At 48.2% G+C, this 24,334-nt stretch overlaps 9 protein-coding genes across 9 annotated transcripts; 6 read left to right on the forward strand and 3 right to left on the reverse strand.

Moving 5' to 3' along the window:
* Positions 1-731: 731 nt before the first annotated feature.
* Positions 732-977, forward strand: N7487_009484 (uncharacterized protein; the record flags this gene model as incomplete). Its single annotated transcript, XM_056877214.1, has 1 exon — positions 732-977. The coding sequence occupies one exon, from the start codon at positions 732-734 to the stop codon at positions 975-977; it is 246 nt and encodes an 81-aa protein (XP_056725794.1).
* Positions 978-3,459: 2,482 nt separating this feature from the next.
* On the forward strand, positions 3,460-4,700 carry N7487_009485 (terpene synthase family protein; the record flags this gene model as incomplete). The annotated part of the gene is made up of 3 exons (XM_056877215.1): positions 3,460-3,633; positions 3,688-4,009; positions 4,072-4,700. The coding sequence occupies 3 exons, from the start codon at positions 3,460-3,462 to the stop codon at positions 4,698-4,700; spliced, it is 1,125 nt and encodes a 374-aa protein (XP_056725795.1).
* A 1,669-nt stretch (positions 4,701-6,369) lies between these two features.
* Positions 6,370-7,785, reverse strand: N7487_009486 (uncharacterized protein; the record flags this gene model as incomplete). Its single annotated transcript, XM_056877216.1, has 4 exons — positions 6,370-6,662; positions 6,742-6,873; positions 6,927-7,033; positions 7,094-7,785. The coding sequence occupies 4 exons, from the start codon at positions 7,783-7,785 to the stop codon at positions 6,370-6,372; spliced, it is 1,224 nt and encodes a 407-aa protein (XP_056725796.1).
* A 3,748-nt stretch (positions 7,786-11,533) lies between these two features.
* N7487_009487 (LEA domain protein) lies at positions 11,534-15,174 on the forward strand (the record flags this gene model as incomplete). Its single annotated transcript, XM_056877217.1, has 2 exons — positions 11,534-14,593; positions 14,653-15,174. The coding sequence occupies 2 exons, from the start codon at positions 11,534-11,536 to the stop codon at positions 15,172-15,174; spliced, it is 3,582 nt and encodes a 1,193-aa protein (XP_056725797.1).
* A 459-nt stretch (positions 15,175-15,633) lies between these two features.
* Positions 15,634-17,385, reverse strand: N7487_009488 (uncharacterized protein; the record flags this gene model as incomplete). Its single annotated transcript, XM_056877218.1, has 6 exons — positions 17,203-17,385; positions 17,025-17,128; positions 16,828-16,953; positions 16,717-16,760; positions 16,587-16,664; positions 15,634-16,537 (listed from the first exon to the last, which is right to left on the reverse strand). Exons 1-6 carry the CDS (start codon positions 17,228-17,230, stop codon positions 15,634-15,636), a joined length of 1,284 nt encoding a protein of 427 aa, XP_056725798.1. The 5' UTR covers positions 17,231-17,385.
* Positions 17,386-17,424: 39 nt separating this feature from the next.
* N7487_009489 (uncharacterized protein) lies at positions 17,425-17,646 on the forward strand (the record flags this gene model as incomplete). Its single annotated transcript, XM_056877219.1, has 1 exon — positions 17,425-17,646. One exon carries the CDS (start codon positions 17,425-17,427, stop codon positions 17,644-17,646), a length of 222 nt encoding a protein of 73 aa, XP_056725799.1.
* Positions 17,647-17,849: 203 nt separating this feature from the next.
* N7487_009490 (transcription initiation factor TFIID subunit TAF2) lies at positions 17,850-21,631 on the forward strand (the record flags this gene model as incomplete). Its single annotated transcript, XM_056877220.1, has 2 exons — positions 17,850-20,150; positions 20,204-21,631. 2 exons carry the CDS (start codon positions 17,850-17,852, stop codon positions 21,629-21,631), a joined length of 3,729 nt encoding a protein of 1,242 aa, XP_056725800.1.
* Positions 21,632-22,050: 419 nt separating this feature from the next.
* N7487_009491 (putative small nuclear ribonucleoprotein SmG) lies at positions 22,051-22,539 on the reverse strand (the record flags this gene model as incomplete). The annotated part of the gene is made up of 4 exons (XM_056877221.1): positions 22,051-22,110; positions 22,170-22,244; positions 22,366-22,437; positions 22,510-22,539. The coding sequence occupies 4 exons, from the start codon at positions 22,537-22,539 to the stop codon at positions 22,051-22,053; spliced, it is 237 nt and encodes a 78-aa protein (XP_056725801.1).
* A 207-nt stretch (positions 22,540-22,746) lies between these two features.
* Positions 22,747-24,065, forward strand: N7487_009492 (uncharacterized protein; the record flags this gene model as incomplete). Its single annotated transcript, XM_056877222.1, has 2 exons — positions 22,747-22,828; positions 22,906-24,065. 2 exons carry the CDS (start codon positions 22,747-22,749, stop codon positions 24,063-24,065), a joined length of 1,242 nt encoding a protein of 413 aa, XP_056725802.1.
* Between the last annotated feature and the right edge of the window lie 269 nt (positions 24,066-24,334).

A 24,334-nucleotide genomic window follows, 5' to 3' on the forward strand; every position in this document is an offset into this window, starting at 1 on the left:
GTTGAAAACTTCCTGTAATATTCTGTTAGCTTTAGTTGGGAGAGTGATGGGGATTCAGTTTCTTACTTGATGTACAGTTGAATAAGATCGTTGTGTCACTTTGGAAACAAGACGAATAGAGGAGCCGACTGAAAATCAGGCGCAGGGACCGCTAAAGAGAAAGAAAAGCATGAGGTGAACTGTGCTGTTAACTGAGAGTGTGAGAGAGTGAGAGAGGGACAGAGAGAGAGGTAAAAGATCATCAATTAAATACTCGTGGGAAGCAGTGTCATTACCACATTAGGCAGGAAGACTGCCTCAGACGCGGGAAGCTGTTCCCCATTAAGAGTAGGAACCTTGGAGCCTCATTACCCGCGATATCCTGTACAGTTGATTATGTTTAATATGCCTAAGGCATTATAATACCGCAGCCAATCGTGCTTCATTTTAAGCGCCTACTTTTTGATCGTCCAAATGCCCAGTATACATTCATGACTTCCCCCTTATGTTCACCACCTTATTTCGTCTTGTATTCCAATCTATGTGATGGTCATCATTACTAACGGTATATTTAAACCCTTTGTCATCCGGTTTTTAGAGGTTCTTTAGATAGTACTTTTGAATACCCTTTCTATGTTTCTTTTAAATTGTCTTTTGGATTTCTTCTCGGGAGTCTCATCCTAGGGGAGTGGGACAGGTTTCGGTATTTCAGATCTCTGGTGGTTCCAGAGGGGTCTCTGACGCTGACAGGGATGTTCCTCGGACAGTTCGAGAATACCAACAGCGATACCCACGTGAACGGCTGGTGTGCCACCGTCACGATCGCAAAGTCCAACCAAGCCGCTAGACTCGGAAGCTATCTGCCAGCTCGCCGCACAGCACTGGGCGCGCTCAGATATTGCCCGCCTCGCAGATGTTTCTCATTTCGCTGCCGTCAGACAGGAGCACAAATGAGCAATCACCTCGGACGTGCCTTCGACCTTGGAGGAGGGCGCTAATTAAAGTCCCATCAATCAATGAACCTGAAAATTCCCCCATTCATGCACATGAAACATATCTCTACGCGCATCCAATACGTAGACACCTCAGGCCGGCCGATTCTCAATAAATTAAACTCCCATTTTCAAACGTACGCATATACCTGTGGTACTCACCTAATATGGATGTAGCTTCCTAGAATTCCCACGTCGGGCGCCTTTGACCGAGGTTGGGATAGAAGTACATAGGATGAACATCATTTACAACCTAAGTCACCGATTTCTTCGATGGCCCAGAAACCATTCGTTGCCTGGGAGTCTAATCCATTGTCTGATTACAGGCCTGGAGAACCTAGTGGGACCATCATTACTAGCGTGCTCTGTTGCAAAGTGAAGTCACATATATTTCTTTCACCTCAGTCCCTGTTATATTTAGCGCAGATTAGTTACTTGGATGTATAAGTACCATTAGGTCTCATCCTATTCCATCATTCTTGCGGTGTAAGTAAAAACATCATGTTTTAACCCTATGAATTTTGACTTCCCACTGGGTATCGACTTGTCGCTAAGCTGCCACACTCCAGATCACTTCGGAAGTTATTTAAATATGCATCTCCAAGCATTTTACTCACCACTAAAGGCTGTGGTTTATTACGGGAAGAAAAATATAACGTAAAGGGAAGCGAATAGGATTCATCCCAGGCACAGCAGATGCGCAACGCAGGTCGAGTCAGATAAAGCCCCCAAACTCTCACGAAATCCTAGCTTCACATATTGTGGTGACCATATTCCTAAAAGGTATGCCAAGAGGTCTAATTTCAACACTGAGGGCCAAAAGTGATGAATAAACCTAAGACTCGTTGAAGAAGGATCACTGAAGGTTTCCACGAGATCCACCTGGGCCCACTACAAGGAACTAGATCCCGGCGCTACATCCCATCCGCCAAGGTCAAGGTCAACTCGTGGGAGGGGTAGCTGGGCAGACATTAAGTGTCATTTGCCTGATTAAACACGCTCATGATAAAAATGAAGAATTTCGGGATATAATCCGCGAGGATAGTTGGATTCCCACCAGAGGGTGTTTAAAATGCTAAAGCCTGGCAAGTAAACAGACATGCAGGGCAACCAATCACCAACCAATTAATTAATATGCGCTATAGTACAACAGAGTTAAAGTTGACGCCTCAAGATTCAACTCGAATTAAACTTGGTAATTTATATACTCTCCTCGATATCCTGTCTATATGGTGATAGGACACCACGGGATGTCATATAAAGGTTAGACTCAGAAATATGTTTGACAGCTTACCAATTGCTAGACTGGGGCTTGTTTACTCTGGCCTATATGTAGGTAAAAGCAGTATACAAAAACAACATCTCGTCAATGCCGCTGACTTTGACCGCCATTTTGGAGATATGTGGACCATTGATATAATTTCCTAGCGTACGGCGACATCGAATTTGACATGGATAACGAGAGGGGTGGTGGGAGGTGATAATACACTAGGCTTGAAGTAGTAGCAGAATTAATATGCAAATATTATGCTTCATAATTATCGAACTGCATCTCCAAAGAGATTCGGCTCTACGCAGGGATGGATATTCCACCAACGATGTACATGTTTCATGTTAATCATATAGTATGGATCTATATCGCATAATGTGCGATCATTATTGTGTCTCAACTTCTATTGGTTACAACTCGCAGGTATCTATTGAAAGTAATAATCAAAACATTGCTTTTTCCATCAATAGTAAGCTATATTATTGCCTGCTCGAAACGCACATCCGTGGATGAAGGGGTAGCGCCCACACCCTCCCGCTCCAGACGAATTCCCAAATTTCATCTATATTGATCAACAGCCTGATATCTAGGTATAGCCTTATGACGTTACATCGGTATCGTGTGATCAGTCCTCGGACAGGCTGTTGTGGGTACTCCTAAGTTCCTACAACAACCCCGAATCAACCTTACAAGCCACCAGAAACTAGCACGGATTTTCAATGTATATCTTTCTTCATCTGGCCTGGGCCACATGGGGTGGGGGAAAGCATCCGACCAGACCCGCAATCCACCTTTCCACGTATGGAAGTGTGTGCATGGACACAGACAAAGCGCCCCGCACCTTGATTCCATGCGGTGTGGACTTCGACCAAGCAGAGCTAGGTGTTTCCCCACGGGAGGAAGATTTTCTTCGCATAGAATAATGTAAACTAGGATTCATGCGACTATAGCTTGTTCCGAGAAACCGTTAGTTCTCGCGCAGTGCAGCTAGCGGATAATATGACCTATCATACTACGAGAAATCGATGAGGGAATTTTCCACGTAGATACTCAAAACCAGTTTAACGTCATGTCGAAACAAAGAAAATATCTTGGCTGATTAGAGAGATTCAGAGACTCTCCGGGTTTCCGTGTTGTCCGTGCTCGATAACCGGGTTATATAAATCCATGGATGGCAATCGGGGGGTGTTACACATTATTCATATCTCAAAGTTCAAAATGGCTGCATGCGATTATACTATTTCACGAGACCTTAGAGTCGTCGCCCCTGCCGGTCAGATTCATCTTCCTATCAATGTAACCGGCAATATACCCAACTATAAACGCCTCAGTGAGGGGCCTGTTATCAAGTCATGTGAAATCGCACTGGGAATACATAATGTATCCCTTCAGGTTAGGCAAACACAATCCCACTCATGGATCGAAGACTAAATATGTTGAATGTAGCTCAAAATCCCTCATTATGACATTATCCACCTCAATCCAGCTCCCCCATCGGCTGTCATCTATTCACACGCCAACTTCAAGGCTTCTATCCAACCGGAAAAGGCTGGTGATCCCAAAGACTTCTATGAGAGGTGCATTGCTGAAGCCGCAGCGATTAACCTATTTTTCCCCGATGTACAATCGGAACGCATCCGCATATGCATGACCGCGTGGCTGGCTGCAAACTGCGCGGCAGATGACATACTTGAGGCCATGCCACCAGCTGCCGCAACGTTTGCTTTGAAAGAGGCAATCTTGCAGCTTCAAGGAAAGAATTTAAACGGTACGTAAATCAAGATCGGGTGCTGAAATCTTGCCAGCACCGAGGCTGACAAATATCAATAGTCTCTCCGACAAGCAAGGTGGCATCAATCCTTTGTTTCTTTCAAGAATATTGCATCCAGCAACTTGACCTATGTGAAAGCACCGCCCATGAGCTCAGCGATGATATATGCGACATGTGTTATGGCTTGCTTGACGAGGTCCTATTTCGGCAAGGAATGTTGCCCAACAACCTGGAGACCTATTTGCAGTTCCGAGGCAGAACGATGGGAATCCATCCATTTTTCACTCTGATCCGAACATTACACGAACCGGTCGAGGAGGAATATCTCACAGACCTCAAAAATCTCCAGAAGGGCATTAGCTTAATCCTAGGGCTGCAGAACGACCTTGTTGGCCTAGAGAAAGATCGTCGAAATGGTGAGACCATGAATGCAGTCTTGGTATCCTTAAAGGAACAGGCGGGGATGGATGTGGAACACATGGATATGATATTGCCAAGGACGATTCAAGACGTGTGCAACATCCACAATCTTTGTGTCTTAGCTGCAGTGGAGATGTATGAAGGGCTCCATGTCTCGCTACAGGGAGACTCCCACGACCCGATTCTTGAGGCAGCAATTTTGGCATTTGCAGATACCCATCTGAAATGGTGCGCCTCGTCTAAGCGATATCAGGCAAAGGTAGAATAGGTAACTGATTAGTCGAGCGAGTTTAATTGGGCTCAATATAAAGATGGCGTTTAAGGTATGCGATTGAGTTGACTCCACTTTGTCTATCACCCTGCATGCCCCACGATGTGATAGACAGGAGTGCATGCAGTATGTACATGTAGTGTAATAGGGCTAGTCACATTTCGGAATTGGGTGTCGAGCGATGTGATAAGCCACACTCGAGCTGCATATATCCCCTGAAAGTGGCGGTGAGGGATGTGATGTTCTTGTGATTGGACAGGGATCCGTTGTGCGTATGTTTGTGGCGAAAATGAGATGTTGTCACTGACCATGTTGCTGTTTGCATTGCAGATAGAACATTTGGACCAAGAGCTCACCAAGAGCCATGATTCACTCTCAGTTTCGAGGGATTGAATATGGGCGCATTCTTCAACCAGACTGCATCTGGAGGGTACACTTTCAGGACTCGTCATGTGGTCTACATGGCTGTATGTATGCACAACTATGCGAAGGGCTATTGGAAACGTTCACTATTGAAAAGCACATGAGCACATGTGTATGGTTGTAGGGGCATATAGGTTCCCACATTATTCAGCTAGGAAGTAAGGGCGAGCCAAGAAAAGCAGCCATGCGTGGGGCGTGATATAACAAAGAACTTTTGAGTTATTTTGCAAATAGATAACACGATAGCCCACATGGTGTTTCCTCTTTGGGTTGTAGACCTTGTTTTCCCTTCATGTACGTGTCCAATTCGAGGTAGTTCGAGTCAGTTTGAATAGTTCGCCACGTCATTCCACGACTGTGTCTCGGCACAAGGGATATTCCGATTACAGAAGGCAAAAGACTGTAGACTGGGATAACGGAAAGTCTACACTAGAATGCCGTGTTCCATTGCCCCTGAATATCGAAAACCAGACCAGCGGAATCATCTTGAGAGAAGGATCCGGGACACAGAGTTGAAAAGCTCAACCACGAGGAACGGTCTACCTAGGTAGAGTTGAGGCTCGCCCTAGTCATGTAAATACCCCGCAGAAAATGGCAAAGATAGTGTTGGCGCGGGATGCATACATTTCAGTATTCTTGCATAAGCGACTCTTCACTCATTTATATAGGCATACTGAAAGGCCCCTATCACTCGGCAAAGGCTACCAAAACATCACAGATGAGTTCCAAAGGGTGCTTAACAAGTTCGACTTGCTATTATGCACACGCAAGGTGGACCAACATCTTCCGCCGGGCCATGTTCTAAGTAACGAGGAGGTTGACAGGAGGGAGAATATAGCAGCATATACAAAGCAATATCTGGATATTGACTAGAAGAGGAAGGATATCGCAGATGCAGAATCGGCGGGTGAAATACTTCGCTTGAGAAAGGTACCCAGTTATACTCCGCAATATCAATGATAATTGCTTCAATATAGCGAGTGTAAACTTATGATATGATTGAAATCCGAGACATGTACGTATCCTAGGAAGCAAAACACTCCAGCCATGGGCCTTACATACGATATAGAAAGGTGGTCAAAAGCATCATTGGGCAGTTTTTATCCTGACCAGAATCAAGACAACGACTAAGTACTGAAATACTCGCACGATGAGTTCAATGGACAAAGTTGAATCGTCCTAGTCGGGATAGTAGAGAGAATAATTGTGATGTTGAATCCTTCGTTTGTGTGATCGGCCCTTCTTACTGGGTTCTCAGCTCAGGGAGATCCAATAACTTCAGTCGATCCTCCCTTAGAATCCTCTCTGTTGTAACCCGGTCAGGATAGTTCCTCATGAACATGTTCGTGAAGTGGGTTCCATAATGGATTTCTTCATCTGGAGGCTGGCCATCATAAAGCTTCGCAATTGGGGAAATCACAGCTTGGAAGCTAGGTTCATGGAAGTAGGCGAAGGCAAATCGCTCGCGGGTATTGAGGCCAACCTTGTGGGGGGTGGATGGTAGGTACGAGTTGGTCATGAACTGTATGATATCCCCTAGAGAATTGACGTAGAATATTTCAGTATGCTGCATGGGGATTCTAAAGAGTTTGTGGAAGGTGAAAAATAGACAAACCTGGGAATACCGTGAATACTCCAGGTACAGGAGGTACATAGACCCATCGCTCATCATCTTCGCGGAAGCCAGCAGCGCTTTTCTTCCAGTTCTCCAGCTTCTCGTCGGCTGCTGGGGGGCGAATAAATAGGCCTTAAATTATCAATTAAATGAACATATTCCTAAAGATAAAATGGGGATCTCACCTCCAACCTCATCCTGGCCTGCAATGACCAGGAGACCGTAGTCCGTGTGGGATCCAATGCCGCGCCCCTCTTTGCCTCTTCCGTTGGTCTTGTTAATTTGAGGGAACCTAAACGTCAAGGTCAAAATCCGTTGGCAATCATTGTTAAAAGGAACACATGCAACCTACCTCAAAACACGGAGATGGTGCCATCCATCCTTGGTTAACGAGGTCAAAGTGTGAGGATCCAGACTAAGCCCATATTCAATCATCTGCAGCAGCGTTTCTCCGCTATTTCCCAAGGAGTCCATGTACTGTTGTATAGTGGTCTTCATCTCGCTATCTAGCCAAGGGCAAGGACCATGGCAAGGCCACTTGGCTTTCACTCGAGCCTCGTCCAGAGGAAGATCTTTAGTGACCGTGAATATCTCTGAATAATCAGCAACACCATCAGTAATCTCCTCTCCGGAAGCAATATAGCCGGCGTAGCTCTGAGTGTCTATACAAGCAGCCTTCTGAGTAGGAGGCATAGCAAAGAACCGTTTACTAGCTGCGGACGCTTTGTCAAAGAGATCCTGCTGCTTCTGACTCATTGAGACCTGAAGGATACCATCTTCACGCCACGCATTGATCATAGCCTTGCCCATTTCAACGTCTCTGGGCGATCCAGTAGCCTTCTCGGGCAAGGTGAATGTCTTGAGCTGCCCCACACGAGCTACCGAGTTTGGTGGCATCGTGCTACCTAAGTCGCTCGGTGCTGTAGTAGTTGCCAGGCCCTTTGCTTGTTGACCCGGAAGAAGTGCTGGGTTCGCATGGTGAATGGAGTTGTGAAACATAACTGGTCGGCGTAGTGCGATAGTGACACTTCTGTGTGAGAGCATGTTCTCCTCAGCTTTCTTTCCAGACTTTCGGATCAGTCTTCAGCTAAATTCGGTGTTCGATCAACTTACTGAATGGCTGTGTGAGAGTAAGTCAGTGGTGTGTTGCTCTCAACATTTTGCGGAACAGCTCTCTACTTATATCCCGTTAGGATAGAGATTGGGGGAGGTGTAGTGATTACAACTACATTAGACAATAAGTGATGTTAGATGAAAATCCCTCACACCCTTTTGCGAGTAACTATTTGTAAAATCAATCTCCTCTAGGCTAGAAGCATGATCCCTCCTGGGTTAGCTACATGGGACCCTTCTTGTTAACTACACCAAATTCGGCAGTTAAAGGCAGTATGATGGTCTGAATACCTTCGACCCACCCCCCTTCATGGCTATGGAGCTGACCTTCCTTATGCAGCCATGCAGTAAGAATGAGGGCTGAATACGCCATCGAATTTCATAAAAACAAGCACCCCAGTACCTAAACATCCGCAGGATATACCATAGGGTATCAGGAGATTTTGGCGATTTATTGCTAATCGGTATCCATATAAATGCACGGGTACATCCGTTCAATTTTATATCTATATTTTAGGTATAGAGTTTCATGCCACCCCAGCCTTACAACATTCGTGTACTAGTATTCTCCGAGGTATTTCAACTTGCCCCTGATTCCACTCATTTGATCAGAATCAATTAGCTAATTTATCGCACAGACCTGATGGTAGCCACTAGTTCGCATGATCATTTGGGAGCCCGGACATTTAGTTGACCCTTGTTTGCATCAATTATTTGCGACCTTTCCTATGGGTTCTATTTCCACTAACAAGGGTCCTACCGCGGGGGTGGTTACACGATGGCCAAACTGGGGTCAAGTTGCATAGCTGACTCTCCCCACACTATCCGTTTCATCTTGGCAGCCTAACTTGCAAACTGGTGAAGGATGGTTACACAAAGACGACACCTGTCACTGATGCCTTAACCCATGGATGACCTCTTAATTACCTCCAAAGTCGTCTTGATTTTTTTGCCCTTGGTACGCAATACTGGTAGCGTTGCTTGAAATGGGACTTGTTCAATGATCGTTTAGCTGTAAATAACCAGCAGATTTGCATCTAGGGTTGGAGACGAGGTTGAAACCTTGGCTTATTGGAAGCAAAGTAGCTAATACTGACTGAAATGTTTCAGCCAAGCACTATCGATGAAAAGTTAGCTGAGCTTCTTGACACAGCCAGGAAATACTTATGCAAACATGACCTCTGATCATACAGATTCTAGTTGTCGGAATAACATTGGCAATTGGGCAGCTATGTCGTGATAGGACTAATTATTGGAAATATTTAAAGAATCCGACCGGACAATTAAAGTCTGTCACGGGACAAAGAGACTCCAGAAAGCTTGGCCCCACGATATTGGAGCAACCATCGGCTACACTTGCTACTAACTCTTAGGAACCATAAAAGTCACGATGAAATAATAGCCCTTAGTACGTAAGAGCCGCACACGATCACCTTGAATGTTTTCACCAATAGCTAACGATTTTGAGCGGGTTCTCCGAGATTTATCTGTATCATGCAATCTATAATAGGAAGTAGACGAGAACGGGTGATATTTGGTAATGCCTTTAGGATTTATTTTTCTGTATGTAGCATTTTCGGTTCACAAATATCCAATTTATTGACTTCGATACGTTGTAAATGTGTCAGATCAGTTGATCCTACCCGATCGGGGTAATACTCAACGGTGGCGAACATCCAAGTCTTAATTGTGGGGGATGGCAGGAATCATAACAGAAGAGACATCGGTCGATCGCGATCGGAAATGAGCCTAGAATAATTTTGAGACTGAATGACCTAACAGTAGTAATGCTGTTGTATATATTTCACTGGGTTCATCAAAATAAATCTTTAAAAAGGTAGGGTATTAGGTTTGGATAATAACACCCGCAATATATATATCTAGCTCTAGAGGTCCTTCTTATATTCTATAATCCTAGTGTAATATCATCATACACTATAGAGCTGACGAATCCAAAAAAAGAAAAATGCACGGACGCCAAGATCTAGCACAGCAGAGGCAAATCTTGATTTCGGAAGTAGATAACCGGAGAATTTCCACCGTTGCACGACGTACAATATATTACATTGGAAGTTGTAGCTACAATGATATCCTATAACTTGGAAAGGAGTATGATAATCTGACAATATATCAACAATATTCCTTGAATTTGGACGATGATATCAGCCAATGACTTGTGTGGCTGAACTCTCCACCCAAATAGATTAAAATGATCTCATACCTCCCGAGTCCCTTCACGCTCATACCTCTTCACAGGTATCTTGACAGGTACCTACCCCGACCGTGACCTGGTTTTGCTTTTGATTACTGTATGTTTCAGGCTTCTGAATATACAAACTCACGAATAATCACAAATATCGTAATTTTTTTCTGAAATCCATCATTCGAGCAAGATGCTTAACTATTGTGGATATATGATTCCTTGTATGTTATCTGTTCATATGGATAAACAGGATAAACATTGAGTTGGATTGTTGCACTGTTCACGAGTTTCCATATAATTTCTGATGTAATGATGATTCGGAGTATAGTTGTCCAACCGGAGTTTTTCTTTTTGAATTTTTCTCCAAACAGGGACAATGACAGACAATGACAGACAGGGACAGGAAATGACAAGTAGTGGAGGCGAATTTGACAGTGGACACTATATGTGGTCTATCCGATAGACCTCTGATTTGTTTATCCACGTTTTTCCACGTTAGCGATAGCGTGGCCCTGGGGAGCATCCATGGAAATGCCCTGCCCTTCGACCAATGATATTGCTTTAAGGCGTTGAATTGTCGGGATAGTCTAGAACCTTGGAACTTGGCCGTACGCGCCCCAGAAGCATGACATCCCTGAATTATGTTGTAGGGATTGCAGTTCTAATCGGAGATGTCATTGTTCGTGTAACGAATCAAACAACTATACTCCTCGAAGTTAAGCAATAGGTGGGCATATTACCGTAGAATTTCAGCTGTTACAAGTTGTACAGCCCAATCTTCCATGTTAAAGAAGCACAGATCTCCACCTCCACCCTGCTTCTACACCCCGATTTAGCCACACCCCTCTCAATATCCCAGTCCCCGCTGTCTGATTCGTGCATCCGTCCTGCAGCACTGTATGGATCAATCATTTGGCAGACGAATCCCCACCGGCAAGTCATATAATCGCCCCACTCCATGATGCCGATGATGCTACTAACGGCCCTACCGTACGTTGTATAGATTAACTCTGTGACGATCCCCCATACAGGGATTTTAAGCAAAAGTGATAGTAAAAAAGCCGTTATGATATCAATGATCCATGACGTAGTAGGCTCTCCAGGTATGGTGCCAGGTTACGGTACCTATATAGACAGCTATGATGGCGGACTTATTCGATGATATCAGAATCACTAAAGTCTTTATATAAACACTTGAACCCGTTCCTGAAATTGTTCTTTTCATTATTAAAAACCTATTCTATTTCTATCAATTTAGAAACTACCTCTTACCAAAACTACTCCCGAACTATACCCTGTTCCCGGGATTTATACATTATCAATCCAACCGCATACGCTTTTACGAAGTATACCAGACGCCTAACGGACACGACTGTATTACATTCAATTTGCAATCATCCAACTCGATTTTGATTCTATATATCAACAACAAACGAATCCATCTCAACGAACATCCAAAACAAAACCAAAACAACAATGTCTTCCCCCGCCGTGAGCAAAGCACCCCCAAAGCTGGGCTCCAAGGCTGGAACCCCCGCCAAAGCCCGCAAAGCCTCCGGCTCCAGTGCAGCTAGCAAACCAAGCACCGCCGCTGCCGGAAGCCCCAAAGCCACGAAGAAGACAACAACACCCCGAAAACTCTCCCAGAAAGCCCCCGAGCCAGTCGACGACGACATCGAAGAGCAATCCATCCCAGAGACGCCCTCCCCGAAGACGAAGAAGCGCACCGAGCAGCGCCGCCCCATCTCCCCACCCGACGATGCAGCCTCCCAAGCGCCTTCTGCCTCCGGCTCCGCAGCACCACTCGGCCGTGCTGCCTCAGGCTTAGCTGGTAAGGCTAAGGGTCTTGCCGGCAAGACGAAGGAGACAGTCCAGCAGGGGTCTGAGAGTGTCCAGAATACCGCTAAAGATGCCACCCAGACTGCTACCGATAACCTGCCTGTCCCGTTTGACCTGTCTGCATTGAAGGGTCTTGAGGTCGCCGAGGGTGGGGATATCCTTGGACAGGATGGGAACCCCATTGGCAAGGTTGTCGAGGGGGATGCAGAGGATCTCGTCGGACAGACTGTCGGTGACGATGGAGAGATTGTCGATGAGGAGGGCGATTTGATTGGTCGCGTCGATATCCTTCATGAGGTCGCCGACCAAGCTAAGAATGCCGCCGATGACGCCCAGGAGAAGGTCGGAGAGGTTGATCTGGAGAATGTGGTTACCGATATCGCTCAGCTCGAAGGACTTCCTGTTTCTGATGGCGGTGTTATCAAGAACGCTGCTGGTCAGATCGTCGGCCGCATTGTTGAGGGTGATCCGGAAGATCTTATTGGGTACACCCTCAATGACGATGGTGAGATTGTCGATGAAGATGGCGATGCCATTGGCCGTGTTGATTTGATTCCTATTGAGGAGCAGAAGAAGGCCATTGAAGGCGCTGCTGGTGATGCCACTGATAAGGTCGGTGGCGCTAAGGATGATCTTGAGGATCAATACGAAGATGCTCAGGATGGTCTCTCCACCGAACAGGCTAAGAGCACCGTTGATGGTGTCGCCGATGAGGCCGAAGACGAGGTTTCTGACGTCGAAGGAACTGTCGACAAGGCTAAGTCTACTGCTGAAGATGTTGCTCCCGACGCCGAAGACGCTACCGATGCTGTGGACGGTGTTGTCGACGACGCGAAGGACACCGCTGAAGATGGCAAAATTAACCTCGAAGACAATGTCGAAGGCGCTAAGGATGCCGTCGAAGACGCTGGTGAAGAAGTCACGGATACCCTTGATGAGAAGGCCGAGGGTGCCAAAGACACCGCCGAAGATACCACTGATAACGCTAAGGAAACCGCCGAAGACGCGGTTGAAGATGCTGAGGAGACCGCTGGGGATGCTGCCGAAGAGGTCGAGCAACAAATCCCCGGCCTCGAGACCCTCGAAGGGCTGCCATGCAACAAACTCGGCTACATCATCGACAAATCTACCGGCAAGCCCGTTGGCCAACTCACCGAAGGCGACGCTAAGAAACTATCCAAGCTCGGTGCCACACTAGACGACAAGGGCCAGTTCTGGGATAACCGCGGCAACGTGATCGGCCAAGCCAAGGCCCTCCCGGTTGAGGAGGACGATGGCGAAGAAGGCCCCTTCTCCGGTCTGGAAGGCCTCGTCGTCGGCGAAGACGGTTTTGTCGAAGACGAGAACTCGACCCGCGTTGGCCGTTTGATCGAAGGCGATGCGAAGAAGCTGAGCGGTCGTGGCGTTGACGAAGATGGCGAAATCCTCGACCGAAAGGGTAACGTCATTGGACGCGCTGAGCGCCTCGAACCTGAGGAGGAGCCTGAGGAGGAGGAAGAGGTTGGACCTGATTTCTCTGCTGTCAATGGTCTCTCCTGCAACAAGGCTGGTTATGTCATCGGACCCGATGGGTATCCCATTGCTCGTGTTGTCGAGGGCAATCCCAAGGAGCTTGTCGGTAAGAAGATCGAAGACGGCGAGATCTACGACGGGAAGAAGGTCGTTGGCCGTGTAGAGCTCATTCCCGATGATGAGCTCGAGAGCAAGCCTGAAGGCCCCTTCGCTGGCATGGACAGCCTCTATGTGACTAAGGATGGATTCGTCGAGGATGACGAGGGATCCATTGTTGGCAAGCTTATTGAAGGTGACGCCAAGAAGCTGCGTGGTCGTGCTGTCGACGAGGATGGTGAGATCACCGATAAGTACGGCAATGTCAAGGGCCGTGCTGAGCCTTACGAACCTCCCCAGGAAGAGGCCCCCGCCGAGGAGGACCTCTCTATCCTCGACGGCAAGGTTGTCAACAAGTCTGGTAACGTTGTTGACCCAGCTACTGGTGCTGTTGTCGGACGCATCGTCGAAGGGGATAAACGACTCGCTGGATGCAAGGTCGACGGCAAGGGCCAGATCTGGGGTGACAATGGCAAGGTTGTTGGACGCGCCGAGCTTATTCCCGGTGCCGAGCAGCACAAGGCCGAGGGACCATTCTACGGCTTCGACAACGCTGTCGTCGGTAAGGATGGAGTCGTCCAGGATGGCGATAAGGTCATCGGACGTCTGATTGAAGGCGACGCCAAACGCCTTCTCGGCCGCAAGGTTGACGAAGACGGTGATGTTCTCGACAAGAACGGCAACACCATCGGCAAGGCCGAGCGCTGGGAGCCCGAGGAGAAGAAGCGCGATGTTAACCCCATGTCTGGGCGCAAGATCACCAAGGAGGGCGAAGTCCGCGATGCAGACGGCAACCTCATTGGGAAGCTTACCTCGGGTAACCTCGCCACACTAGTCGGCAAGACCATCGATGACAATGGCTATGTTGTTGACAACGATGGCAACAAGATTGGCGAATGCACCTTGCTTGAGAACATCCCAGAGCCTGAGCCTGAGGAGCCCGAAGAGGAGGAAGAGGAGGGCCCAACGGCCGAAGAGCAGGAGGCTGCGGCAAAGGCAGAGTCCGACCGCCAGCTCGCTGAGAAGATGATCTCCATCCTCAGCCAGACTCTCGATCGAGTTAAGCCTGTTTGCAAGCAGATCGAAGAGGTAAGTTCCCACCCAATATGTGAATTCTGTGAAAGCAACAGTACTAACACAACATCTAGGCTTGTGAAAAAGCCGACCGCACCCCTAAGGAGGAACTTGACGAGGAAAAGCTTGTTCAAACCGTCAAGCCGCTCCTCGAAGAAGGCGGCCGCATTCTGCAAGAGTGTAACGGAGCCATCCGGGCGCTCGACCCTGATGGACGCATCGCCGCGACCGCTAAGGCGCGCGCTGCTTCCCGCGATGCCACCCCCGAGGAGTACCAGCTTGCCGACATGATCAAGGAGCTCACCGAGACGGTCATTAAGACCATTGATAACGGCAAGAGACGCATCGCCGATATGCCTCATGCTAAGAAGAAGCTGAGCCCCCTCTGGGGTCTGCTCTCTGAGCCATTGTTCCAGATCATCGCTGCCGTTGGCTTGTTGCTCAACGGTGTGCTTGGACTTGTTGGTCGTCTCCTTGATGGGCTTGGTCTTGGTGGATTGTTGAATGGTCTGCTTGGCAGTCTTGGATTGGACAAGTTGATTAATGGACTTGGTCTGGGTAGTTTGACTGATGCTCTCGGACTTGGAAAGAAATAAAAATTTGGGATGAAGTTGGTTTGAACTGCTTGTTGGCGGTGCTTTTGTGACTTTATCTGTTTTTGCTAGCGTTGATTGCTTTAGTTGCGATGTACTTTTCTAATTCCCTGTACTATGAACTCTCTCCAGATTAATGAACTTGAACTTGATTTTGATTCATTTTGATCTATTCACAAATATTAATAGTCTCGTAAGTACAGGTATGCAGAATAGCAGGGTACAATTCCCATGCTTGGTTTCATCAAAATCCATCCCTCGGGGAGTTGTTATCTCTCATCAGATCAAGATAATAACGCATGTGTAGAAGGAATGGACATGTTCATAATTACAATGAGGTTGAACATTTAAACGATGCACCGCTTAGGGCGCTTTTGTGGCAACTCCCAACGGGGGAATTGCCCAATTGGACAAGTGTCGATCGTCGAGTCTTGCGTAGAAGATGGCGTGGCGCATACTAAGTTAATGTGTCTTTGATGTGTCAGTCGAAGTGCGAGACTGATGTATGTGGGACGATTCACCGAGGTTGCGATAGGCTCTGTCTCTGGCAGCACCCTTATCCTTTCGGATAGTAAGGCAGTTGATACCGAGGAAAGTTGTGATGCGGTTGATGACGAGGACCGCCCAGTGCATGTAGATAACCAGGGCGAAGAAGAAGTACACCCAGAGATACAATAGTTCCAACCATGGGGCAATGACTGGGAAGCCAATCATAGGCAGGTTAATGAGGACCGCGCCACCGATGAGGGGAGCTTGCATAATAGTCCAGAGGGGGAAGGGCTGTCTCAGAAGATGGGCCAAAATGATCATGGTGGTCATGCGTCCGAAGACGAATGCAATAACCCAGCAGAACAAAATGAGGTGGTTCCCGGAAAGAATTGTCGAGTAAGGCGAGAACAACCAAGCAATGTTGGAGAGAGTGAAGACGATCATAGGCACCCATTCCTTAAGCAACGGGGTGAACGCCAAACCCTGCTTCTTGCGGGCCTCAGCTACATTCATAACACATCCGGGGAGATGTCCGAGGAAGAAGCCACCCAGAAGAATTAGAACCCAGAGGTCCTTGATAGAGTTGTTGCCGAAGATTTGGGGGAAGTTAAGGAACCCAACGATGGGCTGAGACCACATTCCAGGGCCCCAGATTCCGGAGGCAATCATAGTTGCACACGCGATGATCAGACCCTCAGTCGGGCCATTGAAATAACCGAGGTAGAGGGTGTGGGTGTGGAAAGTCTCCCATGTCGAGAAATACATGGCCAGGCAAGGAACGATTGCTGTCCAAGCACCAAGTTGCGAGGCTCCAAAGCCCATTGCGGCAGTCGACAGCAGACTGGCTAGGGTGCAGTTCAAAGAGTCGATACCGTGGCTGTACCTGATTAGTTATCCATCCATGGTTTTCGGGGGGCGGTACAAACTCAAAAAGTTCCCCGAGTCCACTGGACGTCCCGGTTCGGCGTGCCTGTTTACCATCCACATTGTCGAGGGTGGAATACCTAGTTCATATGAGTTTGAATCATATAGATAGAGGGATAGGCGGTCACTCACATCCACATGCCAAGAGCGAAGCTGTAGTAAATCCAAGCGGGGCCCTAAAATATCTGGTCAATTCGCCACTTCAGATAAAACACAGTAAGGAACAGGAACAGGGATACTCACGGGTCCCACCATATCTGGCACAAAGATCTGAATGATAAAGATATTGGCCACGATCCACATGAACCCAAGAAGGGTCACCATGTTCGGGGCCATCCACATCGGCACAATTTCAACGAAGGCATTCCACTGAGCAGAGGAAAAATCAATTGTTTATTCTGAGGTAACGCAACTCCTGTAGGGGTTCAAGATTGTCATACGTAGTGCTTCAAGATATACCGAGAAATGAACGACTTGTCAACACTCGAGTACTTGTAGGACTTAAGGGGTAGCAGGGCATCGTCGGAGAGGGAATCCTGGGTCTCTGTAAGGGTCGAACGTTTGAATTAGCAAGTTAATGAGAATAAATATACTGGTCACAGTCTTCGTATCACTAACCTTGGACCATCTGATAGATTGCGTTCATTTTGGAAGATTAGGCCGTGGCACGCGCGGAGTTGTAGTATAGTCGGGGGGAGTAAACACCAACACCTCAGTTCATAGCGAGGTGCGCAAACAAGTGGGTAAAATGGACTAATGCACAAATCAAATCATGCCTTTAAACACAAATGTCGACTCTCAAGAATCTCAAGAATACGTGGAGAAAAGGAGAAGCGGGAAATGTCCCAGATGGATTTTCAGGTCGAAATCACGTGCCATGCTCCGCATCGGGAACGCGAACAAGGGAAGCTCGACTTGACCGAGATCTCACAGGAGTTGCCAGTGCATTGTTCGGACTCAAGTTATATTGCTGCATCTAAGTGTGCCCTCGACCTCATTAACTGCGCCTCACTTAACCCTTCGCCTGGCCTACGATCTGCCTCAGCGCTGTGCGATACTTGACCTGTGCACCATAGGCGCGTAATTCGCCCATCTCGCATTTCACCGTCATCTGGAGCTCGAATCTGCGCCACGCGAACTGCTCTTCGATTTCTTCCCGCCCCTGACGCTACAATCACCCATCGAGTCTGGTTGGATATGACGGTGGATGGTCTTCACAGCGCTCCCCGCGCATCTCGTCACTGAGGAATCTTCAGATCTTCACGATGCCGGGTGTTGAACTCCCCGTTGGTACCGCGGCACGCCCGTTTGATCTGGGGTTCAGCGTGGGACATCAGAAAGTCGAACTTGAGATAGATCTCGCTTCCAAAAGCCTGAAAGGAAGGACGGAAATCACAATTCATCCTCGCCGCCGAGACCTAGGAACAATTTGGTTGAATTTTCGACAAGGCGAGGTCAAGCAGCTGAGCGTTAACGGCAAGCCTGCAACAACAAAATACACCGATCATTACGACTCGCTACAACTCTACGGCGTACACTATCACGAACGACTGACACCAAAGATCGATAGCCTCTTACAAACTCCCCCAAGACCTACCCTACCCATCACGATTCCGAAGGGCGTCCGCATCGATGAACTGGATCCATCTTCAGCCGAAGCACAAGATCAAATCGCACTACAATCTACTGTTGACAACGTCGATGGCCCTTCAAGTAGCAGGGCGCCAGAGGCAAACCTTCCGCGATTTACGGCTCTGACAGTAAACATCGAATTTGTTATTGACCATATTCGGGATGGCTTACAATTTGTCGGTGTTGAAAATGGAGATCGACGGTATCCTCATGCCTATACCACCAACTCACTCGAGTCTGGCATCGGCTGCCCCTTGTTTCCATGCGTGGATGATATGTCCTCGCGATGTACCTGGGAAGTTTCCATAACATGTCCTAACTCTCTTGGTGATGTCTTCGACCGCAAGACCCAAGACGCGCCCGGTGCAGCAACCCCATCCCGCTCCAAAGCGCCGACCCGCCAACTTTCTGCGGAGGATGAGGGGCTTGATATGTCCGTAGTGTGCTCCGGCGATTTGACTGATGACATTGTGGACCCCAAAGACCACACCCGCAAAACAGTTTCGTTTGCCTCATATTCACCTTTGGGAGCCTTGCAAATTGGGTTCGCTATTGGTCCATTTGAGTATGTCAACTTGGCAGATTTCCGCGAAAGTGATCAGGATGAACAACTTGGCCAAAATGCTATTCCTTTGCACGCATTCTGCCTCCCAGGTAGAGCCGACGAAGTCCAAAACAGCAGTTTTCCCATGGCCCAGGCGATCGACTTCTTCTCTTTGTCGTACGGGTCGTACCCATTCGGCAGTTACAAGATGTGTTTTGTCGATGACCTCCCAACTGATAGCCTTCCCACTGCGTGCTTTTCTATTTGCAGCAGCCATCTACTCTTCCCAGCCGAGATGATCGACCCCATGTATGACTCTACTCGGGCTCAGGTGCACGGTCTGGCATGTCAGTGGACTGGAATCAACATCATTCCTGCTGAACCCTCGGATACATGGGTAACAGTTGGTGTGGCATGGTACATTACGGATACGTTCATGAGGAAACTTTGCGGAAACAACGAATACCGTTTCAGACTAAAGCAGATGTCTGACCAAGTCTGCGACTTGGATTATGAACGCCCCTCGATATATGACATGGGTAACATTCTCAAGGTTGATCCCTCCGAATATCGCTTCGTTGCATTAAAAGCGCCTTTGGTTTTGTTCATTCTGGATCGCCGACTGACCAAGGCCAGTGGCAAGGCCACCATGTCTCGTATTATTTCTCGGCTTTTCCTGAACTCTCGGATGGGTGATATACCCAATGGAGCTGTTACCTCCTCCCTGTTTCAGAAAACCTGTGAGCGACTGGGTCACGCAAAATTAGACGTCTTCTTCCAACAGTGGGTGTACGGCGCAGGATGTCCACGATTCCAGGCGACCCAACGATTTAACAAGAAGAAGCTCGTGGTTGAAATGATGATCAGACAGGTCCAATCTGAACCCCAAGCCCCTCGCGATCTCGACAAGGATTCCTTCTTGCGTGACGTGAAGGAAGAGGTCCGGCACGTCTACGCGGGCGCAGTTCAGCCGGTCTTCACAGGGTCCATGACCCTTCGGATTCACGAGGCAGATGGAACCCCTTATGAACACATCGTTGAAATCAAGGAGGGAGTGACGAAGTTCGATATTCCATACAACACGAAGTACAAAAGGCTCAAACGCAACAAAAAGCAACGAGAGAGAGCCGTCGCCTCGGGCGATGCTGAAGTCCAAGAAGAGGTTCTGCTCTACTGCTTGGGGGATGTCCTTCAGACAGAAGAAGAGACACAGGCTTGGCGTTTGGCTGACTGGACGAAAGAGGACGAGGAGCGAATGGGGCAGGAATCCTATGAGTGGATCCGCATGGATGCAGACTTTGAGTGGATCTGTAAACTGTCTCTCGGTATGCCAGGGTACATGTATCTCTCCCAGCTTCAGCAAGATCGAGATGTTGTAGCCCAGCTCGAGGTGAGTTATATTTCTGTTTACAACTATTGAAAACACGATACTAACATTTTCAGTCGTTACAATACATGACTGCTCAACGAGAGCACCCTCTGATTTCCACAATCTTTGTTCGCACTCTAATGGATAGTCGATACTTCCATGGCATACGTACAACGGCTGCGCGTGCCCTGGTGAAGCACGCTAAGGATGAGATTGATTGGGTTGGACTGCATCATCTTGAGATGGCATTCCAGGAGCTTTTCTGTCTCCCAGGATCTCCCATGACTCGCTCAAATGACTTCTCCGACCGAGCGGCCTACATTCTGCAACAAGTCATCCCTGATGCAATTTCGAAAGTCCGTGGCAACAGTGGGAAAACTCCATTAAGGGTGAAGCGATTCCTTTTCGATAAACTCAAGTTCAATGACAACTCGAACAACGAGTACTCAGACAACTTCTATGTTGCGTCCTTGATGAAGTCCCTATGCCATGCTATGCTCGGTAAGAGTGAGGCGCGCACTGATGAAGAGTTGGACCATTTCGATATGGAACGTGTTCTTGAGGCTCAGGCGGAGGAACAACTGGACAAGGATGCCATCGCCGAGTTTGACCGCTACCGGCGGATGGACGAATGGTCAAGCTCTTTCCAGAACCTTTACTCCCGAGCCGCACTTCAATGCCAGGCACAATTAATGCAAGCCAAGATGATCGACCTGGATTTGATGCGTTTCATCCCATATACCCGAGCAGGAACCTATGACCTTCTCCGCATGCAAGCATTCCAATGCTTGGTGGACCTGGATATTTCCCAGAGTCCGGAGCTTCTTCGTTGGCTCATGTTCACATTGTCAGCGGATTCTTCGGCCTGGATACGCCACCAATCTTTACGTTTGCTTGGTCAGACCCTGGCACATATTGCTTTTGGTCGTCCTCAACAAACTGAGGCCTTCCAAAATGATGGTTTAATCATTGAACAAGAATCATCCACTCAAATCCGCCGAGACGATATCGCACGACGCCAGACTATTCCTGGGGCCATTGAAGCCCTCAAACGAGAGCTTTCTGGCGACGCATCGATGAAGGAATGCATGTGGGCCGCATGCAACTCATCGTGCATGGGCCTCTTGGAGCTTTCCGAGCTCACTGACATTTGCCGTACGCTGTACGACCCAATCACCTCTAAGCTCGTGCGGATGAAACTTCCGCGATATTGGAGCGTGCAAAACCAGGGTCATGGTAAATTGCGTTTCTATCGATCTACCAAAGCCCGCATGGGTCCGTCTTCCAAGCGCAAGCGCGAGGATCAGGGCACGCACCCACCCTCATCAACTCGCATCACATTCAAACAGACCAAGACTGGCCTCGCTCCAGGAACGCCCACCCCAAATCATCTCCCCAAAATCCACATTCCCAGACCATCGCCTGCGCTAAGCGCAACTCCCAAAGCCCCTGCCACATCTACGCCGAAGCTGAAGCTCAAGTTTGGTGGTCGACCAACATGAATACCTAACGCTGTTCCTTCAAATATTACATGTATTTTAACCTTAACTCTTTATTATTTCCGTCCGTAGCCAGGAGGATGGAACCAAAGCATGCTCCCAGGCGCGATGTCGATTCAGCTTTATGTTCTGATTGCAATACCAGCTAGCTGTGCCTTATCTTCGTTCCCCTGTAATTTGCAGTGTAGGTATAGACAGTCAAAAGTCATTGGGATAGCCATAGTAGTCTAAAACGCGCCTTGGCAAAAGAGTAGAAAAAAAAGTAGAACAGAAAAAAGGTTTTGATTGTTCCCATAAGAGAAACCGACCCAGAAACTCCCAGTAGCATTAGATCTTTTCCCAGCACTCGGTGGTCGAGTGGTGCCTATGTGCGTGCCCCTTCCATCAAAAGAAACGTCGTAGATTGTGCGTAGATGAGTGGCTTATTTATCAGTAATGCGCTCGAGGGCCTCGAGCATCACGACGGAGTTTCCGCGAATGACCTGATAACGAGCATCTGTTAGCGGTGTTCTTAATATCCGTCGATAGGAATTCAACGCACGATCATGCCAATAGCGACCTTCTCTCCGCCTTGCTTCTCCTCGAATGCCTCATCTAGAACAATGTTCATGAAGACCTACGCGAAAACATCGTTAGTTATTCCCCGCTTGATCGGTGCTGTTTTTGTCCCGCCTTGCACGGCGCGCCAGGGGGTGGCCCGGAATCTTGAAAGACCAGGCCACGGAGTGTGAACATACATCATAGCCTCGGAGAATACCAATGACTTTGCGGTTGCCGTTCAGTTGGCAGAAGACCCGCTTCTCCATGTACTGCAGAAAAGACACGACGTCAGCTGAGGGCTCGGTCCATAATTAGCGCAGATAGGTAGGAACAGCACTAACCTTCTTCAATTCAGGCTGAGCTTGAGGCATATTGGGCGAGTTGGTTGGGTATCTTGGGGTTTGGCAAGATTCAAGTGACCGCAGTGGCTTTGGGAGTTTGGTGCAAGCTGTGTCGGAGAAACAATATTCCGGATATGAGATACGCGATAAGAGCTGCGGTTCTCTCAAGCTCATACGTTCACGCCACCAACTTGCATCGCTTGTTTCGCCTTACATGATTGCTGGGTAATTCCAAATATGAGCTCTAAATTTGGAAATCGCAGAAAGCCGCGCAAGGTCGGTGGGGATGACGAGGATGATGATGGAAGCGCTGCGCCAGGTATGTGGGCTACGATTACTTTTTTTCTATCCTAGATATTCGCCTACCAAGGTTGCAGCTAACATGAAGATTTGCAGAGCCAGTCGTTAAGCGCCCAGCTGCCTTTAAGAAGCCGAAGCAAAAGTCCAAATTGCAGTTATCATTTGGCGCCGAGACGTCAATGAACGATGCAGACGAAGGCAGCGAAGTGGTCATACCGAAACGCCACGGTCTAGGACGCAAGGCAATGGAAAGGAGCGCCGGTGTGCTGCCTTCGGTGTCATCGGAAACGCTTTCTGCGCGATTCGGCCAGGACCCAGACCGGCCTACCTACAGCAATGACTATTTGAAGGAACTTCGCGATTCCACACCCTCAACACCGAAGACAACAACCGACGACGAAACCAGCAAGGCTGTGGATGTTGCAGCGAAGTTTGGGGAGATTATGACTGTTCCAGGCCAAGCACATATCCCCAGCGAAGCCGAGATTCGGGAGAAAAAAGCCCGACGTGCACGCCTGGCTATGGAACACGGTGCTGCAGAGGACGAGTTCATTTCATTGGACGTTAACAATGCAGCCAACACCGATGACTGGGATGCGGTTGTACGAGGGGAGAAAGAACTCGAAGAAGAGACACGACTTGTTCGGGACGATGAGGACTTTGCCGAAGGGTTCGAGGAGTTCTTCACGGAGGATGGCAAGATGGCGCTCGGCCGAAAGGCAGAGCGCGAAAAGAAGCGGAAGGACCGTGAAGCCATGCGTGATCTCATCGATGATGCCGAGGGTATTTCCGATGAAGACGATTCTGACTTGGAGGAAAAGGCCGCCTATGAAGCCGCTCAGGTTCATGCAGCCATGGGTCATGGCAAGTCAGCCAACATTGATCGTCCGAAGACTCCTCCCAAGGTGACATCTCTTCCACGATTGGCTAGCAGTTTTGAAAGATTGCGCACGTCTCTTGCATCTATGGAAGTCTCAAAAACACAAATGATCAGCCGGATGGAGGAATTGAGGCAGGAGAAGGCAGATATCGCGATTCGTGAGGTAGAGATCCAGGCGATGATCAAAGAAGCTGGCGACAACTATGAGCGACTCAAGAAGGAAGCTGCTGTTGTTTCGAACGGAAAGCTCGATGCCTCCAGTGGAGCTCTGGAAAAGTCCCGAGGATTGGAAAGTATTGGCACTCCTGTGCATGTGCCAGTGAGAGGTTCCTCAATGTCGGATTCCTCGGATTCCAGCTTCGAGCATTCTTCATAACACTCTCATTCATGTACCTGTACCTACTTACCAGGTGGCCTGGATGCTCAACTTCATCTCAGTCATTACTAGATTCCCTTGCATCGTCATCGTGGAGTCTTCCTTGTTGCTTTTGATACCCAATGAACGAGTTCTGTATTATATTTCCATTTCCATTTCCATTTCCCTACCCTTAGCTTTTTTTTACCTTTTTTTTACGCAGAGCTACTCATTAGATTACCCGACGACTCTCAAAATACTAGTCAACACACACTATCGCAAAACGACCC

The sequence above is a fragment of the Penicillium crustosum genome, assembly GCF_028827405.1.
Source record: "Penicillium crustosum strain IBT 35664 chromosome Unknown utg000004l_segment0_segment0, whole genome shotgun sequence".
NCBI lineage: Eukaryota > Fungi > Ascomycota > Eurotiomycetes > Eurotiales > Aspergillaceae > Penicillium > Penicillium crustosum.